The sequence below is a fragment of the Pyxicephalus adspersus genome, chromosome 1, assembly GCF_032062135.1.
Source record: "Pyxicephalus adspersus chromosome 1, UCB_Pads_2.0, whole genome shotgun sequence".
NCBI classification, from domain to species: Eukaryota; Metazoa; Chordata; class Amphibia; order Anura; family Pyxicephalidae; genus Pyxicephalus; species Pyxicephalus adspersus.
The window spans coordinates 23,636,033-23,663,624 of NC_092858.1; the positions used below are offsets into that span (position 1 = coordinate 23,636,033).

A 27,592-nucleotide genomic window follows, 5' to 3' on the forward strand; every position below is an offset into this window, starting at 1 on the left:
GTTTTGCCAACATTACACACGCTCAATGACAAATTACATATTTTTTGGAAATTACACTTTTTATTGCCTAAGCATAGAAAATTAGACACAATTGACATGACATTTATTTAATGGTATTTATAAAAGGCCCATTGGTTAATAAGACAAAGTCCTAATCCTACATGTTGATAGTTTCCTCATTGCATTTTTTTAGTCTCCCTTTTTTACTCCACAAATTTCTGTAGAATTAATATTCCTTTCTTTCCTGTTCCACAGTGGCCCACAGGCATTGATGAGTGGCTCAAATACCATGCTGGGGTGTAGTACTGGTGCCATAGCCCCCGCAGGGATAAATCTGAGTGGCATTTTACCTCCAGGAGGCCTGGTGCCAGGTACAATGCCAGGCACATTGCCGGCTGCCATGCAGTCTGCCTCTCAGGCAGGTTAGTATCATTTAGTTGTTGGTGGCGGTTTGGTGATATTACTGTGCTCTAAAATGTGAACATTTATGTAGATTTTTAGATTTAGCTTTTATTGAGAGATTTATAATTTATTTTTTAACATATCCTTTTGGAATTGGAATCATAATTTGATACTAAAATTCTTTAGTAATGAATGAAAAGACTTTTCTAAATTTGGATTTTCATTTTATGCACAATTGCACAGTTTAGATACATTTTATAGCTAATGCATATGTTAACATTAGCTTTATAAATAATTTTATTTCAAATAAATATAGATTACTAATAAAAAAATATAGATGTAGTGAATATTATTGGTATTCATTTTATTTTTCTTGTATTAAAAAAAAGAAAAAATATATAAATACATTTAATCTATAGATGTTTGCATTGTACAAACAACACCATCACATATTAATATATTAATAATATTTACATTATTCAAATATGTAGAATTGGGACCAATCTTACCAGTTGTGTGTCAGTAAAAAAAAATCATTCTTTGGGAAATATTTTTTTACCACCAATGTATAGAAATTGTAATGCCATGCAAAGTTTAAATATTTATTTGTGTCATTGACACTTTTTTTGAACATATCAAAACTATTCATCGGACATGCAATATTAATATTACATTATCGTAACTACGATTCCACAAATAGATTTTTAATAAAAGATTTAAAAAGTATTTCCAGCTCTCTATATGGCTTACAGTTCTCAAACAATACCTAGAATATTCTAAATTTTTATATAAAATATAAACCTATATTCCTCAATTGATTTGTTTGGATTTTAAACAAAAGACTTTTCTTCAACAGGTGGGCCCTTTGGCATAAAAAATACTTCCAGTTTGAGACCATTAAATCTACTACAGGTAATTATGGCATAGTTTAAAAAAAAAACTCAAGGGTACCATTGTTTCAGTTATTTTGTTACATGACAACAGATAAAGTAAAAACATTAACTTAACCGTGATACAAAAAAAAAAAATCATAATTTCTTAATCATGACCAATTCTTAATCATCAGCAGTTATATTTAAAATTTATAGTTTTGTGAGGTCTCACAAAAGGTTGTGTTTTTTGTTGTCATCCATATCAAGAAAATCTAAAGACAGATGTGTTTTTAAAGGAAAGCTATATTAGCTTTGGGTCAAATTATTCCTTTATAAATATAAATATATATATTACAGGAAATTCACCAGAACACTAGATTTTCAGAACCTTGTGGGTCTGTTTCTGTTCAGACCCTCTATGATTGTTGTATGGTACAGGAGTGGGCCACTGGTGCCTAATTCAGTTCTTGAGCTCTGTAAACATTTTTGTTTTAAACAAATGGAGCTAATAAATCCTTGAAAAATATGTGAAATAGAGCTAGGATCACCACTTGCTGGCTGCTTATGAAAATATGAAATATTTATATGCAGCATGCCTTCCTTATGAAAATGAAAATAATATTTTTTTTTCTATACTTGCCTGTAATTTAGTAGAGGGCAAAATATCAAAAACTATGATATATTCTCTGTGAACTGTGTTTTTGTTCTGTATTTCTAAAACATGTAACTGAGCACTGGTAGGCTCACACTTATTCAATCATAGATTCCTTTTGTTCCAGAATAACACAAAAAAAATTTTATATAACTAAAAACTAAAAAAAACTATGGTGGTATTTAGCTGTAGTAAGCCTAAACTAAAAAAATTGCAACAAAGCCACAAGGGACAGCCCAAACCTGCCCTGTTCTAAGACGTAGATATATATAAAAATATCATTTTCAGCCCCACAGTAACATCTGAAGTGGGACATATAATAAATTATAATAAATTAGAAATTGAACTCTTACTTAACTCTTAAAACATTTAGAAATCTGTTTATATTTGACATTTACCAAAATTTCTCTGGTTAAGTCTCTTCCAGGCCCATGTGTTTTCAATGCTGGTGATTGATTATCCATCAGAGAATGTTTAGTGAATGCCAGATTACTTCTTTATATATAAAAAAAAAAACCCTTAATAGTAAAGCACAAAATCCTTAAATTGTTTGAGGAAGTTGAGATAGGGCTGCTTTTTGGTTCATATTTTTTGTATCCTGTAAATGAAATGGTGATATTAGTAGCATAGGGTAAAGCCCAGATAGGCACATATTGGAAGGTTTTATAGCTTTTACATTTTTTTATGTCAGCCATCCACATATAGACCCTGATTTATGAAAGTTCTCCAAGGCTGGAGAGAATACACTTTCATCAGTGAAGCCGGGTGATCCAGCAAACCTGGAATGGATCTGGTCCAGGATTCAAAACATTTGCTAGCAAATAGCAAATGATTTTTAAAAATCCATTCCATGTTTTCTGGATCACCCAGTTCACTTCTGAAAGTGTATTCCCTCCAGCCTTGGAGAGCTTTCATAATCAGGGCCATAGTGTGAGTAACTTCTAGGTCACTTTTCAAAGGACACTCTTGTATGCAGTGTTTACAGCAAAGATTAATGGAGAGCATTATAAATATGTTCATGCTACCCAGTTTAACAATCTTTGTATCCAATAACATGGTTTCACCTCGCTATCATGGGAGAACCAGGTTGATCCAGCAAAACTGGAACAGATCTGGTCCAGGATTGAAAACTTTTGCTGCTAATAGCAAATGATTTTTAAGAAATCCATTTCTTAAAAATCATTTGCTGGATCACTCAGGTTCCCCCTTGATCGTATAATTTCTCCAGTCTTGGAAAGCTTTAATAAATCAGGCCCTATGTGTCTAACTCTCTGTACTGACTGATCTTTGCCTTCTCCTCGCTTCACTACATAACCTTTTGTATAGCCGCTGGGGGAGGAGCAAAGGGGAACACTGTTGACTAGCTTTTCTCAACATTGTTACCCACAAGAAACAACTTTAGGGAGTCACTTCTAAAAACCAATTCAGTGGGGGTCAGTGGAGAATGACACATGTACAGACAGCTAAAGCAGTCCTTGGTGTATATAGCTGGCTCTGCCAAGAGGCTTTGGCCCTGGAACTAGCCAGGCAATATGAAATGGCATTCCAATCAACCAGAGGTCAAGGGACCCCAAACAATTCTCCTAAAGAACCATACTGGTTGAAAATAACTGGTATATAGAATGTCAGATGAGTGATTCACCCGGCACTGTGTAGCACCCAGTAGCAAATTTTAAGGTTTTTGGATATTTACACAAAAAGGGGTTCAACTGATAAAAAAATGTGATATTCAAATAACATCTTTTTATTATTATTTTTTTTAATAATTATAAAAGATTTTCAGGTATGAGGTTATTTGCCTCCATTGGGGGTAATCTCTGTAATGCAGTCAATACGTCCGTCAATAAAGGTCTGGATGAAGTTCTTATTTCTACTTCTCAATCAAAAACTAGAGTTTCCAGCTATAGTTCCAATGTAAAGACTTATGTCACAATAATCTCTAGTGTATGACCATACCTACATACCTAAATGTGAAGTAGGCAAGACTCCTTGAGAAATGGTAATGTTTAGTGGATTCAGCCTTCTGTGAATTCATCCAATGGTAGAACCAAAACCCATAGGTTGTATGTTGATTTTACCATAAGAAAAACTCCTATATAAACTTCACAGATCACCGGGCCAATGGCACACTTCATTGATCATTTATCAATCTATAGAACATTCAGCTTTACAATTCAGAAAGCTAACACACAGCATAAGTATCTGGATGGTAACTTTTGTAGAAAATAATTTTAATCCAGTTCAGTAAAATGTAAAACTAAACTGAAAATAAAGCCTTGTGCTGGTGTTAATGCTTTGCGAGTTGAGCATGTTGTCCAATGAATAGAAAAAAAGCAGCTTAGAGGGTTCAAGTTTGGAGGACCTTACTCTGTCCTAATCTGTTGTTTTGGTCCAACACTATATAAGGAATGGCTAAAAACTGATTTAATCCTACAAAGCACTGCAAATACTGTGTTTCCTATAACCTGTAGCTAGGTAAAGCTTTTAGAAGCTTAAAGATTTACTATGTTGTGTGAACATACTCTGCAATGAAGTGCACTGCACGTTTCTCAAAGTGGGTATCGTCTTTGAAACAGCTTCCTGGCGGTTCACTCATATTCAACCCAATGCAACAACAGCAGCCTCAGCTCTCACAGTATTCACCTCAGCAGTCCCAGCAGCCAGCCACGTCTAGTCCCCAGCACCAGGGAGATCAACTGGGACTGTTACCATCGGTAAGTTCTGTCAGGGTATACATACACAAGATTGTACTTCTTATAACCTTGAATCAGCTTTACACATATTTTGTAAGAACACCCTGTGTCACCCACCTTGTCTTACATTGATCACCTTAAGCTACATGAGACTGTCACCTGGGAACAGCTCTGTTACTTTGTACCAATGAATATATCTTACACATTATACAGCCATGAGAAAAAAAACCTCCTTTCAATTCTGGGGTTTTGCATATTAGGACATAAACTTGGTACTTGGCAGATCCTAAAGTTGGGTAAATACAACATCAGATGAACAACCAGACTTAGTACACCTTGGAATTATATATTTACCAAAGACAAAGTCTAATTGCAGTGTGTGAAAAATTAAGTATACCCTTACCACTTCCATAGCAGTTAAGAGGGTAATTGCAGCCAGCAGCAGTCAACATATACACTTAATTAACTGATCATTAACAAGTCTGACCACCTCTAAAAAGTTTAGACTGTTAGCTGGTCTGGACCTTTGAGGTGTGTGTTAACACAATGCCGACAAGGAAAGACATCTGCAATGATATGAGAAAAGCAATTGTTGCTGCCTATCAATCTGGGAAGGGTTGTAAGGATATTTTCAAAGAATATGAAGTCCAGCATTTTACAATGAGAATTCATTATTCAGAAGTGTAAAACATTCAAGACAGTTTCCAGTTCTCCCAGTAGTGGACATCCCAGCACATTTACCCCAAAGTCATAACATTCAAAGCTCAGAGAAATTACAAAAAACCCAACTCCTCTGCATACCAAAGTATTTTAGAGTCAAATGTAAGGCCATCTGTGTGACATCTGAAATTTGAGTCATGCAATAGGACAATGCTCCCAACCACCACACCATTAAATCCACAAAAAGAAAGGAATTGATTTGTTGCAATGGTCCATTTAAAGTCCAGCCCTAGACCCGTTCAAAATTCTTGAGGGGGGGGGTCTTTAAGAGAGGTATTCATAAACAACTGCCTGCAAACCTCAATTAACTAAAACAATGTTAAGATGGCTGGTCCAAAATTCCTACACAAAGATCTGAGCAACAGAAACAATTAATTGCTGCAAAAGACGATTCTACAAGCTATTGAATCATGGGGTGTACTCAGGTTTTCACATATAGCTTCCCCAATATTTTGATTGTGTACAGATATGTAAAAAATATATACTGTATATAATTACACGCACCCCTCCTTTGCCATTCCATGCATAATCGATTATTTTTTAGAGTGATCAAATAATCAGGCCATAATCTGCATTTCCATTGTTTCATTAAAAACACATGGACCATTTTCTGTTATTTTGACAGGACCTAATTTCTTATTTTTTTTGTCTGATAAAACTCCAATAATTTGTGCTTGTTTCTTAATCTGCCTCTGGAAAACCCATACATTGTAAAAAGTTAATAGAAAAATTGCTTCTGGGTACATTGCCACTTTAAAAAGCAACTTCAAAGCCAACTTGTAAATAATATTTTAAAACTTAAAAAAGTTTTTCAAGTATACTAAAATATTCAGGAGTGCACAGCTGTAGTGTATGTCTGCATTCCTTAGAGATGGTAAAACACCTTTTAGAGCGAATTTCATACAACCGTCTTTGGTCATTAAATATCATCCATACACCACTTGGCCAGTAGCAGGTCATGCTTACAATCTGCTTTATAGGGAGACAATCCTATGCCACATCATATTTATTTTATGGAATGAAAGTATACACTTCACTTGTCGGGTGTATTTTTAATATGGTAAAGTGTAGTATAAATCATTGTTTGTGTTGACGAATACACAGGTAGAAAGTATTTCCCCTTCTTATTGGATAACTGTGTTGGAGCCTGGTATTTGGCTACTAGGCTTGAGAGGGGTCTCCCTATAGGGGGTCACATGTTCCCCCATACCTGGAAGCTTTAAGTATGTACTGAATGCTTCATGAGATTCTCTCAAAATTATTAGAGTTCCAGGTTTGTTTAGAGGAACCCCATATGCCAAGCAGGGAAAAATGACTGTCTCTTTGCAAAGAGCCCTTAACCCCTCTATACTCTGTGTTATAGGCACTTTTTGCCTCTTCTTCCTACTCTGCAGCCGTCACTGAAATTACTTGACATTACTTATTTTTAATTACTAAAATGACAGTAACCCTAGGGAGAAGTGGTGTCATTCTGCTGGTCATGTGGCAGTGCATGGACCTAGTGGTTAGATCAGCATTTCTCAACTTTTTTTTACATGGGTGAACCCTTCAAATAACTTTCAGGTCTTAGTAATTATAGCAGGGGTTCCCTAGTACAATGGTGTTTAGTGGGAAGAATGTCACCCTTACATTGGATAGCCAAAAAGTTCATTGGTGTCAGTTCAACTGACCTGAGAGAAACAAACTGCTCATTGCTCAAGTAACCCCTAGCAAACTTTGGAGGAACCCTGGTTGAGAAACAATGGGTTAGATGATAGACCTGATCGCGGTTTCAGAGAAGCAGGTCACATGCTCATCCATACTGAGTATTCTGGGCAATTGTGGAGAGAGATGAAGCATCAGTGGAATGCTATTTATGTGCGTATAGGGGAGCTTTTTGGCCCTTTGAAGAGACATTCACTTTGCATGAAAAGTGGCTGTTATTAATGGTAGAACCCACCTTTGCAGGGCAAACAGCACACAACTATCCTTATACATGTGTAGTTATTAGGCAGCTTTGGTATTCAGTGATTACTGAATACTGATCATTGCAAATAAACATCCTGTATTTACAAAGAATATACCCTGCATTTTGAAAAGATTTTTTGAAAAGTGAAATGGTTTTTAGTCATCTGCTCTTTGTTTTCACCCTGTCAGGCAATGGAACAAGGTTCTAGCAGCCAAGAACAGACTTTATCTTCACAACAAGCAGCTGTCATTAATCTAACAGGAGTAGGTGGTTTTATGCCTCAGCAGGCAGCTGGTATGTATTCCTATACTCTATTCCCTAATGACATACATTTCAACACCCCAACTCAACACCAGCCTATTGACCCAGGCTGTACTCATCAGTCATGCAGCAAAAGTGGAAATCCACTCCCCTTATAAAAAATCACTTACCTGTGTATTGCTGGGAGCTCTTCACAGGCATTCCCAGGTCTTTCTGCTGATAGTTATGATCTGTCACATTCTTATCAATCAGCTGAGATGATATTCACACTTTTATGTTTTATAAGAACATACTAACATCAGTTTACTGAGAACTATTACTATTACCTCTGGGTGGTCTAAGGATATCATGTCAGGCTGTCATGGAATTTCACACAATACCCACACTGCCTCCATAGTTCATAATGACCCCAAAAAGGTCTATTGTACACCTTACAAATCCCCTTGCAAGGGAATCCTGGTGAACTATTAATAATTACCTGTCCTAACTATTGCAACCTTAAAGCCACTTGCTTAAAAGAAAAAAAATTAGCCTACAAAGGAAGACTCCTAATAATATCTTGTACAGCAGGTGGTGAGTGCTCACTTTTTGCTGTGACCTCCAGCAGAATTTGCAGTGTCAAAAAGTTCCAGATGTCCCTGTGGTTGCTCCCTATGACCACTGCAAGTGAGCCTGCAGGGGAGGACTAGACAACCGAAACATTTAGAAGAGTCTGCTGGAGATCCGCTTTTGCATTTAGCTTAGGTAGGATTGGCCACCATGCGTGTATTAGGAGTCGTCTTCTACAGCAAACTTTTTCTTAGGTGACTAAGTTGCCTACAGGTGCTCAAAGCCTATAAAGAGAACCTTCTCTAAGGAAAAAATGATGGCTGGCGTTGTCCACATCTGTTTCAAAATGCTTTTAGATTGACATAACGATTTAATGCCATCTAACTAACCATAAATCTAATCATCATGGCTGGTCAGAGAGAGGATGACCAAACTCTGCCTCCCTCAATCCAAATTCGGAACCGTCCATCTTAAAGAGCGTTTCTTACTAAATTGGCCAATTCTAACATTTTTATAGGTGTAAAATGTTTTCTTTTGGAATATCAGGCTAGCATTCCGCATTCCTGTTTTCTTTATGTGTCTACTGGGTGGGTCATACTCCTGTGTATCCCCATTAAATTTATAAGTACAGTGAGCAATGTGGCAGCTGCTACTTGTATTAGCAGATTTCTGCAAGAAACAAGTCATTCTTAGAGACATGTGTATGCCCATGTGTTTTACTAAATATGTGTACAAAAGAAACCTTTGAATAATTGTGAGGAATTAAGAAGAACATATATTTTCCAATCCAAGTAAACCCATTTCCACAAACTACTAGCTGTCTCTTGTTATGGGAATAGATCATAAAGATTTACATGACTTGAATTTCCTAAGCGTACAGTACAGCAGCTTGAAAACATCTGCATTGCTTTTAGTTTAAAACAAAAATTAAAAAAAATAGGTAAAGTTGTTTCCAAATGTTTAAAAGAAAATCCCAAGATGCATTTCCAGGGGTTGTAGGAGATTGATTTCATGCCTAATATAGATTTTTTCAATTTCACTATTTTAGGAGAAAATATTTGGTTTCCTGTTGCCCTCTGCTGTGCACATGTAGCAGTGCAGGTAGCCATGTTCCCATTTATCCAGGGTTCCTGAGACATTGAATAATAATATGATTATTATTATTATTATTAAACAGGATTTATATAGCGCCAACATATTACGCAGCGATGTACATTAAATAGGGATTGCAAATGACAGACTAATACAGACAGTGATACAGGAGGAGAGGACCCTGCCCCGAAGAGCTTACAATCTAGTAGGTGGGGGAATTTTACACACAATAGGATGGGAGATATGTAATTTAATTGTACTTTAGTAACATTCCTACATCCACAACGTGTTCAGGTCTACTAATAAGATCCAAAACCTTAAAGTACAAAGACATTTCATAATGTAAACTCCTAGATTACCTTTAATAAACAGCAGTATTTTTGGGAGATTTTCTTTAACTTCCCTGTTGTGCCTCTGGTGGGATGGTAAGTGCAGAAGAGAGATTTCCTTAATGGTAACACAGCAGGTTTTAACCATTACTGACTCAGGAAGTTTATCTATGCATACACTTTTGTGGGAGGTACATAATGCAAGACGTTATTTTTATAATTAAGCCCACCACCCCCCTGTCATTTTTTTGTAGCGTGTGTGGTGCATTGTGGTATTATTGTAACAAAAGGCATATCAATCCATTGTTGTGTATTTGCAGCCTATTTCTCTCTTCCCTCAATTCCTGCCAAGTTGGAAGGAAGGTAAAATATCCCCACTAGGAACCATACAGGTTCTATCTTTTCCCTACTGGCAAAAAGCACATTCACCTTATAACCTACAAAATTGATGAATGTTTCAAACATTTTCCATTTTTGGGTTAAGGTATAGTTTGCAAATCTGTTCCTAGGGGTAAATATTCAACAATCCTGTGTAGGATTTCTATCCATTTATAGCAAATTTGCCAGCTACCCACTAATCTTATATGAATCATCCCCACAATTTCAGTGTCTGTGTTTTCATCTCTGTTGCCCTTTGACCTGCCTACTCTTCCCTTCTCCTCTCCGTAGTGTTACCCCAGCTGGGCTCTGTGAATAGGCCCGGGCAAGGTCGTCCATACCAGAATCTGCAGCTCTCTCCTGCCTTACAACTGCAGCACCAAGCCATGCAGCAGCAAAAGCAGCATATCCAAGTAATCCATAGATCTGTGATAATGGGGATACAAAACACAAATTTACATTTAAAGCCCTCTTGAACTTAATGCAAAATACATTCCAAGTGCATCAAAAAAAAGCCTTACAGTTCATTTTGTTTAACCACCTCCGGTCTGTGTTATTTAGAATTCATGTCCTGTTAGGATGTAATTTTACTACAATTAGCCACAACAAATTTACAGAATTCAACAGTCATTGGATAGTTGACATGTGACGCTAGTGTTTCTGACCACATAATCATTTTGTAAGTGCCAGCATCTAACACTGAGTTTTCTTCTGTTCTCTTGCTTTAAAAAGTTTGTGCTTCTTCTTCAATATTACTAATGGGTACCAAACAAAATCCCGGTTTGGATGGAGAAAAACTGGTCTGGTAATGGTTAAGGTTTAGCATGTCAGTGCACTGACGGTATAAAGAAGGTTCCTTGCTCTTTGTGTGCCAATGATGCCTCCTGCTTAGGCCTGCATACACACATGCAATAATTGGTGTTGGAAAGGATCTGTACATACAGTGCCATTCTGCTCCATGGAGAAGGGAGGGGAAGAACGACGGAGCAGCACTCCGCTGCGCTTTCTCCCCTTTACTCTCATTACAATCGTTCTTCAATCCGACAGGACGGTTGTCGGAACAACAGATGTTAAGCGCTGTACACGCCAGATTCTCGTCTAATATCGGACGAGAATCATCTGACGTGTGTATGTAACCTTAGCCAGACCTATCCAATCTGCAGAAAGCACAAGCTTTGTTAAATACAGCGCTATAGGTCTGGCTCATCATGGGGGAATGTCAGACCTCTGCATAAGGGCCGCTGCTTCCACACAGCCGAAGAGGGTCCTTCTCTTTATAACATGCTGGTAATAGACTTTTCTACTCAGACTGTGGCTGTATTTTACAGTAAATGAGCTGTAAGACTTTGCACAGCTTTTGTTTTAATGCACATGGAATGTGTTTGGCTGATAAATGAATTGTACAACTTCAGGATTAGGACAAGTGCATGCAAAATGCAACTCTCTGCATGTGAAACTTTCTAGTGCGGGGATGTTTCCCTTGGGTAATATAAAAAAAAAAAAATTCCCCAGCCAAAGTGATTTTTACATATATTAATATCCACAATCAACTGAATTCTATTCCTGCTTCTGCCAGCTTGCATAAATGAAAAACAAAGATGTGTGTGTAAACCCATTTAAGTTCTGTTTTATTCTCTTTTGGTCTATCAGGTGTAACATTGAGTGTTTTGTTACTTCTGTGTGATCAGTGCAAGAAAATAGCTGTTGTTCCTGACAGTAATGTTTGTGAGCTAATTACTTTTTGTGCTGCATTGTTATAATTTACCATTATTTCCCCAGCTTTGTCTGTGGAGTACAGATCCCCCCCATGTTATGGAGAAGGGAGGGTATTCTGTAGTCCCAACACACTTCCATAGAGTGACATCTCACTGTATTGTATTCTTTAATAGGTGAGTGCTGTCATCCTAGGACAAGTGTACTGTCAGGATCAACAGATGAAAATAAAATGCAGTCATCCCATCCAAGGACTGGAAAGCTGCATTATATTTATTTGAATATATATATATAGATTATAATTTTGCTCCTGGGTTTATATACACTTTCTTTGTCATTTTGAGCTGTGTGGATGAATTGTATGCGGCATCTCAATGGCTATGATCCATAGTGAAGGAATAACTGGTCCTGTGATCGATACCCCTCCATAGCTACACCAACATGGTGCTTTCTTATAATCCAGGGGCTGCTAACATGGAATTCATTGGTTTTTGATCCCAGTCCCTTGAAATAGGTTGAGTATCTGAGTAATACTGTATTTAAACAAGCCAGGGGCAAGTCTAATTTTTACAGCCGTTTGGTGCAACCGACAGCTCTCATCTTTTATTTTTCCTGAGTGGCTTGCTTGGCCATTGCTGAAGCATTCAATCACAGATCAGGAAAGATCTGTGAATTGGTCTTTTTTGCATGAATGCTTGGAACTGGGTTGGAAAATCATCTTATCAGCTGGCCGAAAGATGCCAATAACTTTTGACAAATCCCTAGCCCAGGGGTTGGCAAAGTTTTATGGCCAGTAGGCCATTTATGGGGTGGGCAGGAGCACACTAGGTCCGGCCCGCCCTAATGGCTCCACCCATCACCAGGGAACGCCCCCTGAAGTGAAATCCCTCTCCTCTGTATGCATTGGGGAGGAGAGGGATTTACCTTCAGGGAGCTTTCTCTAATTACCGTGGCAGAAGATTCAACGCCGGCCACGGTAAATAGGGGAGCAACTGCAAGGGACGGAAGAGGTAGTTCCTAACGCCCCCTGGCCGATCCACCAGCAACCCACGGCTCGGGATCCCCCGCCCGATCAGCCAGGGGGCGTTAGGCTGGAACGAACTACGGGCTAGGCTGTATCTGGCCTAAAAGCCAGAGTTTGCAGACCCCTGCCCTAGCCTATTCTTCATTGCTTCTTGGGGTGTCTAATTACTGTCCCTCACCCCAAAGAGGAATACTATAATCACCTGCGATAATTTTTTGGCTGTAGTTGGGTTTTAAGGGCATAGATTCAACGACCCAATGGAATAAACAGATTGCAGCATGATAGGAGCAGAACCATCTGTGAAGATTTTCAAGAAGAGGACACCCAGCACAAGGCCCACACAGCAAAGATTTTGGTGTAACACGGACAGGTGTGTATGGAGATCATTGGGGCCCATGGTAAATCGGTGAACAGAGGGTGCACATGCTGTGTTTAGGAAGGGGTGCTGACTAGGTCTTCAGACACAAGGCTAGGATATCCTCGATTAGGATTTCCTTATAGGTTAGGTTTATGTGTACACACACTGGCAACTCTGTACTGTAAATGTAGACAGCATGCCAAGATCTAAATTTAAATAACAACATAGCTGTGGTAAGCATTATAAAATTTTAACCTAACACTCGCAAGACCCTGTTAAAGAAGAGCTCTTAGTATAGCATCTATGTTTCTATAAATGTGTAACACTATAAAAAAGCTATGCCAGGCATCAAAAGCTGGTGGCTGGCGGCATGCTTTCCCACAGGGCAGGGACAGACGGGTTTATTAAGCCAAATCAATGGAAATGCTTGGCAGGGTGTTTGCTGTGTGAATGCTGCCTGCAGCCTCTTGCATATTTCATGCTTTACTAGAAGGACCAAAGAGACTTTTCCATCTCGATTGATTGTTGCCCTGATATAATGAATGTCTACAAGTGTTTATTAGCCAAGCAGGCAAAGGACAGGCAGATATGCTTTGGTGCCACTGATGCTGCATGACTGCTCATTCATGTATGTGTCTTGCATTGAAGCCATACACCTATCGCTTAAGCTAATACTTTGCTGAATTTGATATTGGGCATTTGTTAATTTTTTCTTTCTCCTGTGTTCACAGTTGCAATTCTTGCAACATCAAATGCACCAAATGGGTACGGCAGCAGCACAAGCACCGCCACAGCACCTGCCTCATTCCGACAGCCAATCAAGAAGTAAAGTGAGAGGACGCTCCGTCCTGGAACCAAAATCCTGAGATCACAATCATCCACCAGCAACAAACAGACACTGAACACATCAGCCAACAAATGCCTTCAAATAGTTTTAAAAAAAAAAAGTGTTTTAAATGTTACGCCTTCATCACTAATAAGCTTTGTGTTAAGATGACTAATGCAAAGTCAGATAACCGTGCATTAAAATGAAATATGATTATAGAGATTCTACCCAGCTGACAAGTTGTAAGAAGCATTACCCCCAGAAGAGGATTTTGCTTTCAATCCGTGTCAGAGACTGAAGCAGTGACTGTATAGAGAACTCTGTACACATACCAAATTTACTGTTTTATTTAGTACAAAAAAGGTGTACATCTCTATAACAAATACAAACTTTTTACATGTTCATTTTAAAAAAAAAAGTCTCTATTTTTCTGTTGTAACGCTGACCTGCACTTCATCCAGCAGATTTTGCACCTCTTTGTGTCTAGTGATTGCTCGACTGATACAGTCCTGAAGCTCTTGTGCTGACAAAGCGCTGCCACCTGTGCAACAAAAATACTATTAGTATACAGCAATCAGAAATATCATGGAAAATACAAGCCTGCCCAGGAGGATGTCCTTACTTTTCCAAGTAAAATAAGGCTTGAAGTCAACCCAGAAGACTAAATACATCCTATGATGTATAAATAATTAGAAAATGTAGAAAATAATTACTGTAATTATATTATATGGTATGGGATAAGATATCAACATGATGACACAAGGCCAATGGTAATTAGCCAAACTTGGTTAACTAAGGGCTCAGTTAGCATGGTGGCCTTTGCAGCACTGGGTCCTAGGTTTGAATCCCAGCCGGGACACTATCTAAATGGAATTTGCAGGTTCTCCCCATGTTTGCGTGGGTTTCCTTACATATTCTAAAACCACACAGGGTAATTGGCTTCCCCCCAGAACTGGCCTTAGACTGTACAAAAGACCAATGACTATGGTAGGAACAGCTAGTGACATGACTATGTAAAGCTCTGCATATATAAATACTGGTTAATAATAACTGAGAAAGTATTGAAGTTAATGGCTCAGCACGACAACGAACAATCCACAATTATTATCATCTTGTATTTAAATAGAACCAACATATTAGGCAGCACTTGCCAAAATCCATAGTCATGTCACTAACTGTCACAATCTAATGTCAGTAACACTTAAATATTTACCTGATTTTTTGATTGTACATAGCGTTCCATCTTCATCTATCACTATAGTCATTAATCCAGTGGCCAAAATTTCTTCATCGTTGGTAGGATCCACAAGAATGTACTTACTAAAATGAAGGATGACATGTTTGTATTTCACAGCATTGGTTCAATGAGTAAAAGATTCACATTTCTCAAATACAGAAAAGTCACTTCAGTTTGTAAAAACTAGCCCGATATGCATAGCCATCAAAACTCCATGAAGTTCTCCATGCTTAATTCTCTTCTCCAGAGTTGTTTTTCTTTTCGTTTTATGTTCTTCAAACTGTTCATTTAATTGTGCTCTGCCAGTCTCACCATTGTACTTTATAGATGTGGTGCATTTTTTACAGGTACAGCTACACCACTCCTTTGAGTTCCTAGGTGAATATACAAGACTTCTATTTGGTGCATGGTTTTAATAAATAAAAACCTAGTTTTAAAAAATAATGTACTGTATTTTTAGCTCCATAAGACACATTTTTCCGCCCAAAACTGGGTGGGAAAATGTCTGTGTGTCTTATGGAGCAAATATTGCCGGCCGTCTGCAGTACCTTCAGTGGCAAAGGTTACAAACATTTCCTTACAGTCCTATCTATATAACAGCGGTAGCCAACCTTTTTAGTCCCATGGACTGCTAAAATTACCGACTCCTGACCGTGCATGTATTGTCAATCAAAGGGGAGGAACCTCCCCCATAGTGACGTCATAACGTCACAACCTGCGCCTCCGATGGGAGACTGGGCGGGTTGTGTCCTGGAACATAGCCCGCCCACTTCCCTGAGCCAGGGATATGCACGGGGGAGGTGGTCTGGCCGGTGTGTCCCGAGGGCGGGGTCCTTCTGACCTAGCTCGGGGGTGCACGGACCAGAGCCGAGGACCACCAGTTGGCGACCGCTGCTATATAAAACAGAATGATTCTACTGTAAGGAAGTAACAAAAAGCATAAAAAAATCTTAACTATTTTCATAGACCACTCCATCCTCCCACATGAAATGAAACCTAATATGCAATGGTAATTATTATAAACCAGTTTGCTTTGACAAATACATTGTAAAGAATATAACAATGTGTATTGGAATCATCACCTGAAAGTTCAAACTTTTCTCACACTAGTTACACTCCATTAATTAGTTTACACTTTCTTTCTCTCAGAAACATGTTATTTCAAAGTGCTGCTCCCTGCCCACTTTGCACTGTGAAATAATCCTACCCTTTGTATACCAGCAGCAGCAGCATGAGATCTGTGTCTGTCTGCGCTGCTGTCAGCCAATGTATAAACCTTCATCTCCCACACCGATTGTTGTACAAACCTCAAGTTTTCAGAGTACGAGAGCTGATAATAAACCTAATTTAAACATATCATTTCAGGTTTATACATTGGGGATAATGACAGCAGCAGGGACACAGACACAGCTGTCATGCTGCTGGTGTACGAGGGGTAGGATTATTTCACAGTGCAAGGTGAACAGCAAAGTATAGTACTGGTTCAAAATATTTTTTTTCTTGTTTTCCTCTAAACCAAGGTGCATCTTATGTTTAGGTGCGTCTTATAGTGCGAAAAATACGATATTTCTCTCGGCTTTGGGAAGAATTGCACAATTGCTGAGGACGCATCTGCACTGCACTGCAAAAAACAATCAGCCAAAATTTCCAGCTACCCTCTTCTAAGGATCATTTACAGTTCTATTTACTGTATTGTAATGGCTTGTCACATTACAATACACAGCACAGGGACAGGGGCCATGAGGGCTGATGGAGAGAATCTACTTCATACATAGGCATACACTTTCACTCTCCAGCTTGTTTACATATTTATTAGAAACATCAAATCAAACAAAACTCCAATACAATCTAGGTCCAATTCTAGAAAAGAAAAAAAAATGTTGCATATAGATGCCACATAGAATGCAAATTGCACACAACTAGTTCAGCAATCAGAAGATTTCTTTCTACCAGCTGAAATAATTTAAAAGAATATTTCCGTCAAAGAAGAACTGAACCCCATTTATACTTGCCTGTCTCCATTCCATCACAGGCGCTGTCATCTTCTTCCTTATTCCAATCTTCTGCCATCATGAGTGTTCAGGATGGGATTATCTGACTCCCACACAGGCAGATAGTTCAGTCACGGCACTTGCAAGGGATGCCGGGATGAGCTGGGTATCATTGCAACTAACACTGAGCTGTGTATGTGCAGGTTAGTGAATTTTGACAGCTGGGATTGTGGTCAGCCTTGTAAGAATAAGTATTGCAGAAGAGACATTGCCAGTTCCTTTCTGTAATAAAGCCCTGCCTAATGCCTGGTAATTTAGTTTCACTTTAAGCATCCCACAGAAATGCACCAAAAGTGTACAGGTAGTCCCCGGGTTACATACGAGATGGGGACTGTAGGTTTGTTCTTAAGTTGAGTTTGTATGTAAGTCAGAACAGGTAAATTATTTTATATTTAAAAAATCCTCACTGTGAGTTAATCACAAACAAAGCAAAAAATAAAATTTATGGAGCCTGGACATTTATTAACTTCTGGAGCAAGCTGTGCTTTGCTATGCAAAAAGAAAGAGCTACGGAGTTTGTCTTGGCCAATAAAGATTTACAAGAGCTTGTAGAACAGAAAAAGATTTCTGGAAGTCATGGGAACTGTCCCCCCCCCCCCCAAGCGTTTGTCGGATGTTCTAAACTCGTGGACTACCTGTACCTTTACCAGGTGACTTAGTGTTTGGTAAGTGCTTGTAGCCGTGCTACAAAGGTACATTAATGCACAGCAACACACAGAATGTGGGCAGAAGCCAATAGCAAAGTGTTTAGGTGTAAATCCAACCTTTTGAGAAGGACGTGTTGACCATTCCTCAAGTAGCACACAATCACATTCTATTTTGCTACAAAAATACAACAGCCAAAAAGTTTGCTTCAATACATCTACCAGCTACTTACTCATCAAATATGGAAAACGATGTTGAAACTGGCTGTTTATGGATTTTCAGGGCATTTCTTGTTGATAACTTCACCTCAGCCAAGCCTGTTTCTTCATTTATTTTAACAGATGGCAGCCGTGCTGTGGAAAGAGACCATTAACATTAAGCCTGAGAGTATCCAGGCATAAAATATGTTTATTATGACTTTATTCTGGTTCGTACATTCCCTACGACGTCATTATAAGCAGACGCGGATGGGACTGGCAGCCAGCTACAGAGCGGTTTGTCTGACAGATCTGAAATGATTTGCCCAGCCTGTTCAATAAAATGTTCTCCATGACAAACAGATCTGCTGTGGAATTATCTGCTGTTCATGGCTTCTGGAAAACTGCAACCATCCAGAGAATGTTCAGTGTTTCACTGGGATAAGTAATCAGACTACAGGTAAACAATTCAAAAAAATTAATGACAGTACCAGATCAACAAGTTATTAGAAAAGCAACATAAAATCTTTCCCATAAAGTAAATTCTTTCAGTGGTTTCTGTATTCTTTATGTAAACATTTACTGGCGGGCACTTCTATTAAAAAAATGCCTTTAGTTAAAAGCAACTTTGGGAATTCTAGGGAAGTGAAGTAGAGATCAAGTTTCTAGAGGTTCATTAAAAACCCTCAGAATCCCAAGAGCCAAAAACCCAGCCTTCCTATTGCCCCCATGCTAATGTACTGTAAACTTTGTAAAGTAATTATAGCAGGGGTTCCCAGTTTTTTCAAGGGTTACCCCATGTTTAAAAGGTTGAGAGAGGCTGCTCAGATAGCCTCTACATCTGCTAATCCCCATCACCCCTGTAAATCCATATTTTTTGCCTCTACTGACTGCAGAAGCACAGACATCAAACAGGTAATTGTGTGAGGAAGGGTTTAGTGCCAACCTGTGCAAGTTAGGACGCTGTGTACACTAAGGTCTTTACAGATCACAGAAACGATTTTTAAAAATGACCCTGAACACTTAAAGGTACCACAAAATGCACACACTGATCTTTCAGCATTTCAAAAGATCATTGCAATGGATCAAAACAACTAAGGAATAAATGGGCACCTTGCAGATAATTGAATAAAAGTGAAACTTAAAAAAAAAAAAAAAACACCTTATATCCTGCAGATTCCTCGATGGTGCTGAACCTTTCTTCGATGTGGTCCCACGCCGTCCTGGAAATCTTTGTCCTGGCGCCACCATCTTCAGTCCTCTCTTCCTGTCTCCTTGCTACGTCACCTGATCTCACACTGCGCAGGTGCGAGATCTGGTGACATAGGCCGCTGTAAGGGGGGAAAAAAAACCCAATCTCACTAAAAACTTGTGAGATCAGCATCTCTTTCCCTTTAGTGGAAAAAATTCAATCTCAGGCATGCACAGAAGGACCATCCAGAGCCTCCCGGGAAGTAGGTGTTCCAGGAGGCTCTGTGCTCCCGTTTAGTCTTGATCGCTGCGGCAATCAAGACTTAAAGGGGTGGTGCTGCTCACTTTCTTTTAGGGTGTTGCATTTAAAAAGAAAAATCTATTAAATTTTAACTTTATATTTATGTAAAGTAAAAAAGGTGATTTTAGGTCTGCTTTAAATCCTAATTACTGTTATGCATTCACTATTAAGTATATAAGGTTTAAGGAGCTGGACATCCCCTGATAAACAGCTATGTACATTACAGTTCTAAAATGAGTTCCTGTGATGTGTAAGAGTTGCAGCGACACAGTCAGCTTTGTGCTGGATCAGCAGATGTCCATTTGCACCACTAATCTTATCACAAATACTCTGTGCTGGGTATAAATGCAGCTTCTGTGAATGGAAATTGGCTATATTGTCCACAATGACTTTGTGCCATCTAAAATCTTAAGATTCATTTCAACAGATGTCAGACAGACATGAGATTTCTGTCTGTCATTTCCGGTGGCAGGAGAATGATCAGGCTCTGTAAACCCAGCACCAGTCTGTTGTATGGAGAAGGGAGGACAGTTGAGCAGCACCCCCACTGTTTCCCACATAGGAAATTACAATGGTAGGGATCTGCTGTACACATGCTAGATTTTATTCCTGAGATGATCACTATCACTAATCTCAGGCAACAGTCATCTAGCATGCGTACCTAACGTAAGTCAGAAGTCTATTTTCCATATACCATAATTTATAGATGAAGGTCTTACTATTTCTCAAGGCCGCCACCAGTGCACAAACGCAGGTGTCCAGGAGATTCCCGCCATAGTCCAGACATATGAGGTCACAGTAGAGAACCCAGGCCAGCTGAAAATAAATGAGAGTCAGTTCTACGTCTACAACTGGTCACATGTCAGAGGGCAACACGACACATAAAATTCTGCTTTAACTTCAAAATAATATATACACCCTGTAAAATACCATTGATGGAATTCCAACCCCAGCAGTGAATGCCAGGCATCAGAAGACCTGTAACCTTATGTGTATGCAGATACTGCAAAGAATCACTCCAGATAAACAGCTAAACATACACAGACGAAATACATATTGTATATACAGATAATTGTAACTGAAGATAGTAAAGATAACATGGTCATTGAGAGCTGTTTTGTCCACACACCCAACTTTCTGGTCAGTAATTCTATTGAACAGCAGTACAGACTGGCCATGGAAAGACTCCTATAAAACAAATGAAAGTTCAGACATTTTGGAGCTGCTTGTACAGGCTTGGGGCTATCATTTTCATTCTTGCTCTGTTATCTACCAACCAGAACTAAACCAAGTAGTGTGTGGCACAGTGACTTGAACTTTAGCTTTGAATGGTATATTATCCCCATGTGATTACCTCTGAACACTCTGGGTTCCCTCCCACATGCCAAAAGACAAGGTAGGTTAACTGGCTGCCCCCAAAATTAGCCTTTTACGATTAAGGTAAGGAAATTAAATGTTAAGCTCCTCTGAGGGGCCGGTAATGACATAGGCATGGACTTTGTACAGCGCTGCTTAATATATTAATACCTAATAATATTACAACCTGACAATTTTAAACAGGATGCTTTTAGATCAGCGATTCACTAGGTAATACAGCCAGGAGGAGAGCCCCGGAGCCTGCACAGTTATAGCTGAATTTCATGCAGATATTTAGGACCATCTAATCTAGAGAGGGGAGGGGGAGAATGACGAAGCAGCACCCCGCTGCACTCTCCCCTTCACTTTCAATATAATCGCTCCTCGCCTGTGGATGAGGCAGTCGTCCGGATGACGAGCGCTGTACACACGCCAGATTCTCGTTTAATATCAGCCCTCAGGCGATTATCGGACGAGACCATCTGATATGTGTACGTAGCCTAAGTATGGCTATATTATAAAGCCAATAAATGTGTTTATTATTACAGTTTGCAAAAGTAACCTTATTTGTATTACTATCAACCTTCTGTAATCCTCGGAACAGTTGCACTTGATCTGGTAAAAGGAGGGACAGCATTACAAGCCAATCAGGATCTGCTGCATTCCACAGTGCTGACCATCCCTGTCCTATCAGGAGCAGGTATTACATGTAGTTGCAGTACAGTTTGCAGGAAGACACAGAATGTGAAGGATCTAGATATTTAACTAAGGTGCTATAGACTTTATTGTACACAGGACTTAAGTGGCACAACAGAATGGTGTTCACGAGAGCCATTTTGGGCTGTAGGTGAATATATATCCAGAATTTTTTAAGCTGGGTGGGAAGAAATAATAAGTGGGTGACACCTGCACTATTGTGACTCAATTTCAGTAACCACCAAAAATCAGCCACGTGGTTACTGAAAAGTGCCGGGTGGTGCACCCAGCTAAAAGGGGCTGGGGAGAACCCTGATATATTTTACCTGAGAGATTTATTATTCTGTTCACCATCACAGACTGAACAACCTCTACAGAGATGGCAATCACTGGGGTTATTTGACCTCAGGAATACATTAAACACTACACATTGTTCAACACAACTGCCCCCAATATTCCCTGTGACACTATGGAGCAAGTACAAGCCGTGAAAATAAAGAAAACACTTCCATACTTTGCCACTTTCAATGCACAGGTCTTCTTTCAGTATTATCTGTGAACTAAACACAAAACATACAATTATTAATATTACTAAAAGAAGGAGTTGTGTTACCGACAATTTTTAAATCATTTTATGCTAAAAAATTATACTGATCTCCTATTGTTTGCTTTAAAATTACCCTTTCTTCTAGTAATTATGCCTCCCAGCCTTCTACTCCACTTGTCTATGTAGGTAGAGCTGAGTAGTAGCCACATCCCTCATCTCCCAGTAATAATGATGCTTCCAGGCCTCTGTTTCATTCATTTATGTAGGTAGAGCTGAGTAGTAGCTATAGCCCTCATCATAGAGAGAACTTTCCTAGTGAATCAAAATTCAAACTGCAGTAATCTATTTTTTTCCCCTCCCTGTAGTCAGATAAATAAAAGCTGAAACCTGATTGGTTGCTTTAGGTTAACTTGATACATTGCAACTGCATTCTAAACTTCCTTTAAACCCTTTTACTTTCTTTAGGACTGCAATGTTCAATGATTTTAGTTCAGTGTTGAACCCATACATTTTTTTACGCTGGGTAGGAAGAAACTGTGGGCAGGCCCTGTATTGTGACCTAACTCTTCAGTAATCACCCAAAAACAGTTGGTTGGTTACTGAAAATTGCTGGGTGGTACACCCAGCTAAAAGGGGCTGGAGAGAACACTGTAGTTGTATCTTGAACTTATCATTATTATATTAGCTGTAGTCAGGGAGAGGGATGATTCATACACCATTATCTTACTTTTCAATGACATCTGCTATAAACTGACTGGCGACTTGAGCTTCTTCTCCTGGGGGACCGGGACGAAACCGCGGGGAGCAGAGGGGTGTAAGTTCAACATTAGGAACTGAAATAAAAAGTACTGTTATTACTAGAAGCAAAGGATTGTTGTAGATCATCAAACAAAATGAAGAGTCAGGATACCTATGTATACTTAAATTATTTTATTTTCCCCAATAACATATTGTATCTGGCATCCATACTGCAAATTTTAGCCAGCATAGGCATTTTTATTATGCATTTTAACACTCTCACAGTGACCACATGGTCAAAATGACTCAGTCATGGCAGTCATTCTCAGTCATTAAGCATGATTTATTAAAGCTCACCAAGGCTGGAGAGGATACACTTTCATCAATGAAGCTGGGTAATCCAGCAAACGTGGAATGTATGTCTTCAAAGTGATTTGCTATTTGCTAGCAAATGTTTTGAATCTTAGACCTGATCCATTCCAGGTTTGCTGGATCATCCAGCTTCACTGATGAATGTGTATCTTCTCCAGGTTGGAGAGCTTTATTAAATCAGACCCATTATTAGAAACTAAAGCGGTCTGTGAATGCCCATTCTGATAGCTAGCAGTAGCGCACAGTGTCAGCTGCTAGTTCACTGTTGAAAGGGTTGTTTGCAAAATTAAATATCAATTCACAAATAATTGGCAGGAAGTAGGTAAACTACTTTCAAACACAGTGTTTCTGTTATTTTGTCCACCTCCTGTTTAAAGTTTAGCTTACACTGAATTCTGTCCGCCTGTTACTTACCAATGTAGCCCTTGTTAGGAGCATCTATGGGAGGGGTTGCAAACTCCTGTGGGAGAAACAAGAACATGAGATGAAGAACTATATGACATAATCACGAAAGTAATAATTAGTGGGAACTGATAGAGGTCAATGGATTCCTTCAGGAAAGAAATGAAAAATAAAAATCTTGCCAATTTCCACTTATATGTTGCAGCGACTCTGAAGACACAAGCAGGAGTCTGTAATTTCCCAGCCACCATTTATACGTGGGAATCAGTCACCACTCACCGCTTTAATGCCGCATACTACAGTGCAGTTCCCGATCTTCACTAACGCTGAGCCATCTGCTGTGGTAATGGAGCCTGTAATCACACAAAAATATCAATGCCATTCACATGATAATTATAAAACTGCTCAGAGAACACAAATGTTTCAGATTCTCATGCATATTAAAAAACAAATGAAAATAATTTGTTTGGTTTGTGACAGCTAAGGACCGCAGATTCACTTCTGACACAGATCAGTAAAGTGTACTTAAACTCTAAATTTTCACTTAACATAAAAGGGTAGACAAATAAAACTAAAAGTTTTATGTTTTTTTTAAGTGCAAAAAAAAGGGTGCAGCACTGCCCCCTTAATTCTCCATAGCCTAGGAGATACCAACGTCACGCATCCCAGGAGGCTCTTGGCTTCTCCTCCTGTGCAGAAGGAGCCCTTTAATAAATAGGGGAAAAATTTGTTCCCAATCTACATCACCCGATTTAGCACCTGCGCAGTGCGAGATCGGTTGATGTATTAAAAAAAACACGGAAAAAGAAGGAAGATGGCAGAACCTGGTGCTCTCTCTGCACCGGGCCGAAGACGGATACCGGGACCAGGCAGGACCAAATGGAAAGAACCTCCCGACGGATGGACTGGTATGCGGGATCGAAGGCAAGTGTGTTTTTATTGTTTTGGGTTTACTTTCGCTTTAAGTAGTTTCCCCCTAGAAATTGGCCTTTGACTGTGTTTTTATTACACATTATTTATATAGCGCCAACATATTATGTATCGCTGTACAAAGTCCACAGTCATGTCCATAACTGTCCCTCAGAGGAGCTCACAATCTAATGTACCTACCATAGTCTTAGCGTGTCATTAACGCAGTCTAAGGACAATTTTGGGGGGAAGTCAATTAATCTAATGTTCTAAAGTTTTCTATTAAGTATTTATTGAAAGCTGATAAAACCAAAGCTGAGTGTGAAAGCAGCAGCCTATAGTCAGCGATGTGCAGACTGCACTGCCTACATCACATCACATGGATACTGACCTACATTTACTGTTGTCGTCCTGAATTCATTCAGCTCTCTGCCATCTGGCCGACAATTCTCCCTCTGAAAAACAAAAAAGTAAAACAGTTAATGGCGGTGATACTTACGTGATGCTGCTTTAATTCAGAAATCTCTTTAAAGGGAACGTGTAGCTGCCATACCAACAAGAAACAAACATTGCTGCTTTTTTGGCTCCCAGGCTGACCCATAACAACTTAAGGGTCTGTTTATAAAGAAGTGAATCTGACATTCACTGGTTTGAGAATCTTCCAAGTCTGTGTGTTTCACGTGCAGTAATTGATTTCTGCAAGGGAATGTTTTTGTGAATGTCAGACTCTCTGTTTTTTATAGAGATCCTTTAGCAAAAGGCCAACAAGTGTGCTGCCAGTGAAGTTTGGTCCTTAGTGAAGGATCAGCATTGCAGCCTGAAACCAGAATTGGCAGTGATTTCACTCATGACAGGTCCTCTTTAATAAAGTCAGACACCATGGAGGTGGTTGCTGAGATCACAGCTGTGATGAGTTATTCTCAGGGGTGAAATACCAATTCCTGTAATTATATTGGGGTTTTATTACTCACCAGAAACTTCCTGTGAAATTCCAGAGGCTCTACTAACCTGGAAGAGAAAACACAATGTTTATTAGAGCCGTCATCCGCACACCCACACAGGACCAAATCCTGCAGCTGCATGGAGGATGAATGGAGGGCCACAGGGGACACAGACACTCCTATATACAAAGGGTTTACACATTTTTATGGTGGAGAACTATCCTGCCCATACCCGGTCACCCTGGCCATTCGTCAGCTTCCGAGATGGAATGCAGATGATGTAGTCAGTTTGTACCCCTGCTGATGCTGCTTGCAGATAGCAGTCCGTATACAAACACATGGCATACATGTATAGCCTGTAGTCAGCTTTCCGTCATGCCATCACCACCCCAGGCAGTGGGGTTCAGGCTGATTGTGAAACACCGCTCATGCCAGTGAACTGCTACCTTGGAGGAGATGCTACCTGGGGCTTCTACCCACAACAACCCCACAGAGAATGATTGGGGGCAGCAATGAGCAGATTAGTACTGCGCACTACCAGCAAATGCTGCCACTTTAGGAACTGGCGCTGTGGTTTGGCTGGCTGAGCGGCCGCCAAGGTGCCATCCACTGGGGGGCTCAGTGGTTAGCACTCTGGCATTTGCAGCACTAGGTTCCAGGTTCAAATCTCGCCCAGGGCACTATCTGCATGGAGTTTGCAGGTTCTCTCCATGTCTATCTAGGTTAATTGGCTTCCCCCCAAAATTAACTTTAGGCTGAGTTATTGACATATGACTATGCTAGGGACATTGGATTGTGATCCCCTTTGAGGGAAAGCTAGTGACATGACAATGGACTTTGTACAGCACTCTGTAATATGTCGGCGCTTTATAAATACTAGGTAATAATGTTTTACTAAATAACAATTAGCATTGCAGTGTTTGGGGTGCCATCTCAGACCACTTTGGCCGGACTCACTCAAAACAACTTATCCATTACAATACACAGTACAACTCTGCCTGTTGTCAAAGTAACCATCAGGGAACGCTCTCATTGGCTGCTAGTTGTTAGGAAGCCATTTTTGTTGTAATGAGGGCAGCTGGGGTGGATTGGTGTTGATTGGTGCACTCTCACATCTACTAATGTGTGGTCAGCATTGCAATAAATAGAAGGCAAGGCTTCATTCCTCATTCCAATGAGGTCACTACACCCCATTCCACCCCCAACACCATCCCTCCTTCACAACATGAGCTGCCCAGCAGCCTCACTTTATGCTATCAGACTGTGCAAGTGACACAGGTCGCTGCTCTGTCATACACTCACTTGAATCCCTCTGCCATCTCTCTCCTTGCACCATGTGCCCGGACAGGTTCGGTTCGGCTGGATGCGGTACTAAGGACCCGAACTCACACAGCGGAAGAAGCCCCACGTGCCGCCAGCTACCTTCTACACCGCCACCTAATGGACACAGCGCGCAACTACACTGACACGCCACTGTGCATGTCAGAGATATTACTGCTGTCTGTGCACAATCACAAATCTGAAATATTTATATATTATTACTGCTTCAAAGGTTGGAGAATATATTCTTCATTTCAATGACATTATATCCTTTGTGTATTATTATTATACAGGATTTCTATAGCACCAACATATTATGTAGCACTGTACATTAAATAAGGGTTGTGAATGACAGACAGATACAGGAGGAGTATAGGATCTTACAATATTATCATCCAGTATTTATATAGCACCAACATATTACACAGCACTGTACAAAGTCCATTGTCAGGTCACTAGCTAATGTGGTGTAAGGGCCTTTTTTTATTTTGGACAGATCCAATACATCTAACTGTATGTTTTTGGGATGAAACCCACAAAGACATAGGGATAACATACAAACTCCATGCAGATAGTGTCCTGGGTGGGATTCAAACCTGGGACCTAGCACTGCAAAGGTCAGAGTGCTAACCACTGAGCCACCATGCTGCCCAGATATAGATCATTCCAATTCCAGTATCTCTGCATCTGCCCATTCCAAGGGCTGCAATCCATAACCAATCATCTAATAAAATGAAATTAGGTGACACACATGAAAGCTTCCTTTGCTAAACATCCCACCTGCACCAAAAACAAAAGTCCAGAATAATGTCATATATTTGGCATAAGCTGGGGCAGACCTGGGATCTGGGCATTGCGCTCATCACTATTCT

At 39.6% G+C, this 27,592-nt stretch overlaps 2 protein-coding genes across 4 annotated transcripts in view; one reads left to right on the top strand and one right to left on the bottom strand.

Moving 5' to 3' along the window:
• SUPT20H (SPT20 homolog, SAGA complex component) overlaps window positions 1-15,217 on the top strand; it is a 44,489-nt gene extending 29,272 nt beyond the window's left edge. For 2 of the 3 annotated variants that reach the window (XM_072403978.1, XM_072403987.1), the window contains exons 20-25: window positions 256-422; window positions 1,259-1,314; window positions 4,503-4,640; window positions 7,476-7,581; window positions 10,188-10,309; window positions 13,723-15,217. In XM_072403978.1, the coding sequence (XP_072260079.1) occupies window positions 256-422; window positions 1,259-1,314; window positions 4,503-4,640; window positions 7,476-7,581; window positions 10,188-10,309; window positions 13,723-13,857 (724 nt within the window). In that variant the 3' untranslated portion in view covers window positions 13,858-15,217. The remainder of the gene's footprint in view (window positions 1-255; window positions 423-1,258; window positions 1,315-4,502; window positions 4,641-7,475; window positions 7,582-10,187; window positions 10,310-13,722) is intronic. The other variant, XM_072403994.1, reaches the window with a different exon arrangement.
• Window positions 14,149-26,833, bottom strand: EXOSC8 (exosome component 8). The gene is made up of 11 exons (XM_072404004.1): window positions 26,703-26,833; window positions 25,431-25,467; window positions 24,851-24,914; window positions 23,830-23,903; window positions 23,563-23,608; window positions 22,766-22,871; window positions 22,006-22,051; window positions 20,159-20,255; window positions 17,983-18,103; window positions 15,031-15,137; window positions 14,149-14,358 (listed from the first exon to the last, which is right to left on the bottom strand). Exons 1-11 carry the CDS (start codon window positions 26,717-26,719, stop codon window positions 14,240-14,242), a joined length of 834 nt encoding a protein of 277 aa, XP_072260105.1. The 5' UTR covers window positions 26,720-26,833; the 3' UTR covers window positions 14,149-14,239.
• Between the last annotated feature and the right edge of the window lie 759 nt (window positions 26,834-27,592).

What these genes read in the sequence shown, in the direction of transcription:
- EXOSC8 (XM_072404004.1), bottom strand. An exon ending in ATAGCAGATGTCATTGAAAA is followed by an intron (nt 22,052 to 22,765) that starts GTAAGATAATGG and finishes TTTTGTGTTTAG; the next exon opens with TTCACAGATAATACTGAAAG. An exon ending in ATGTACAATCAAAAAATCAG is followed by an intron (nt 14,359 to 15,030) that starts GTAAATATTTAA and finishes TTTGTTGCACAG; the next exon opens with GTGGCAGCGCTTTGTCAGCA.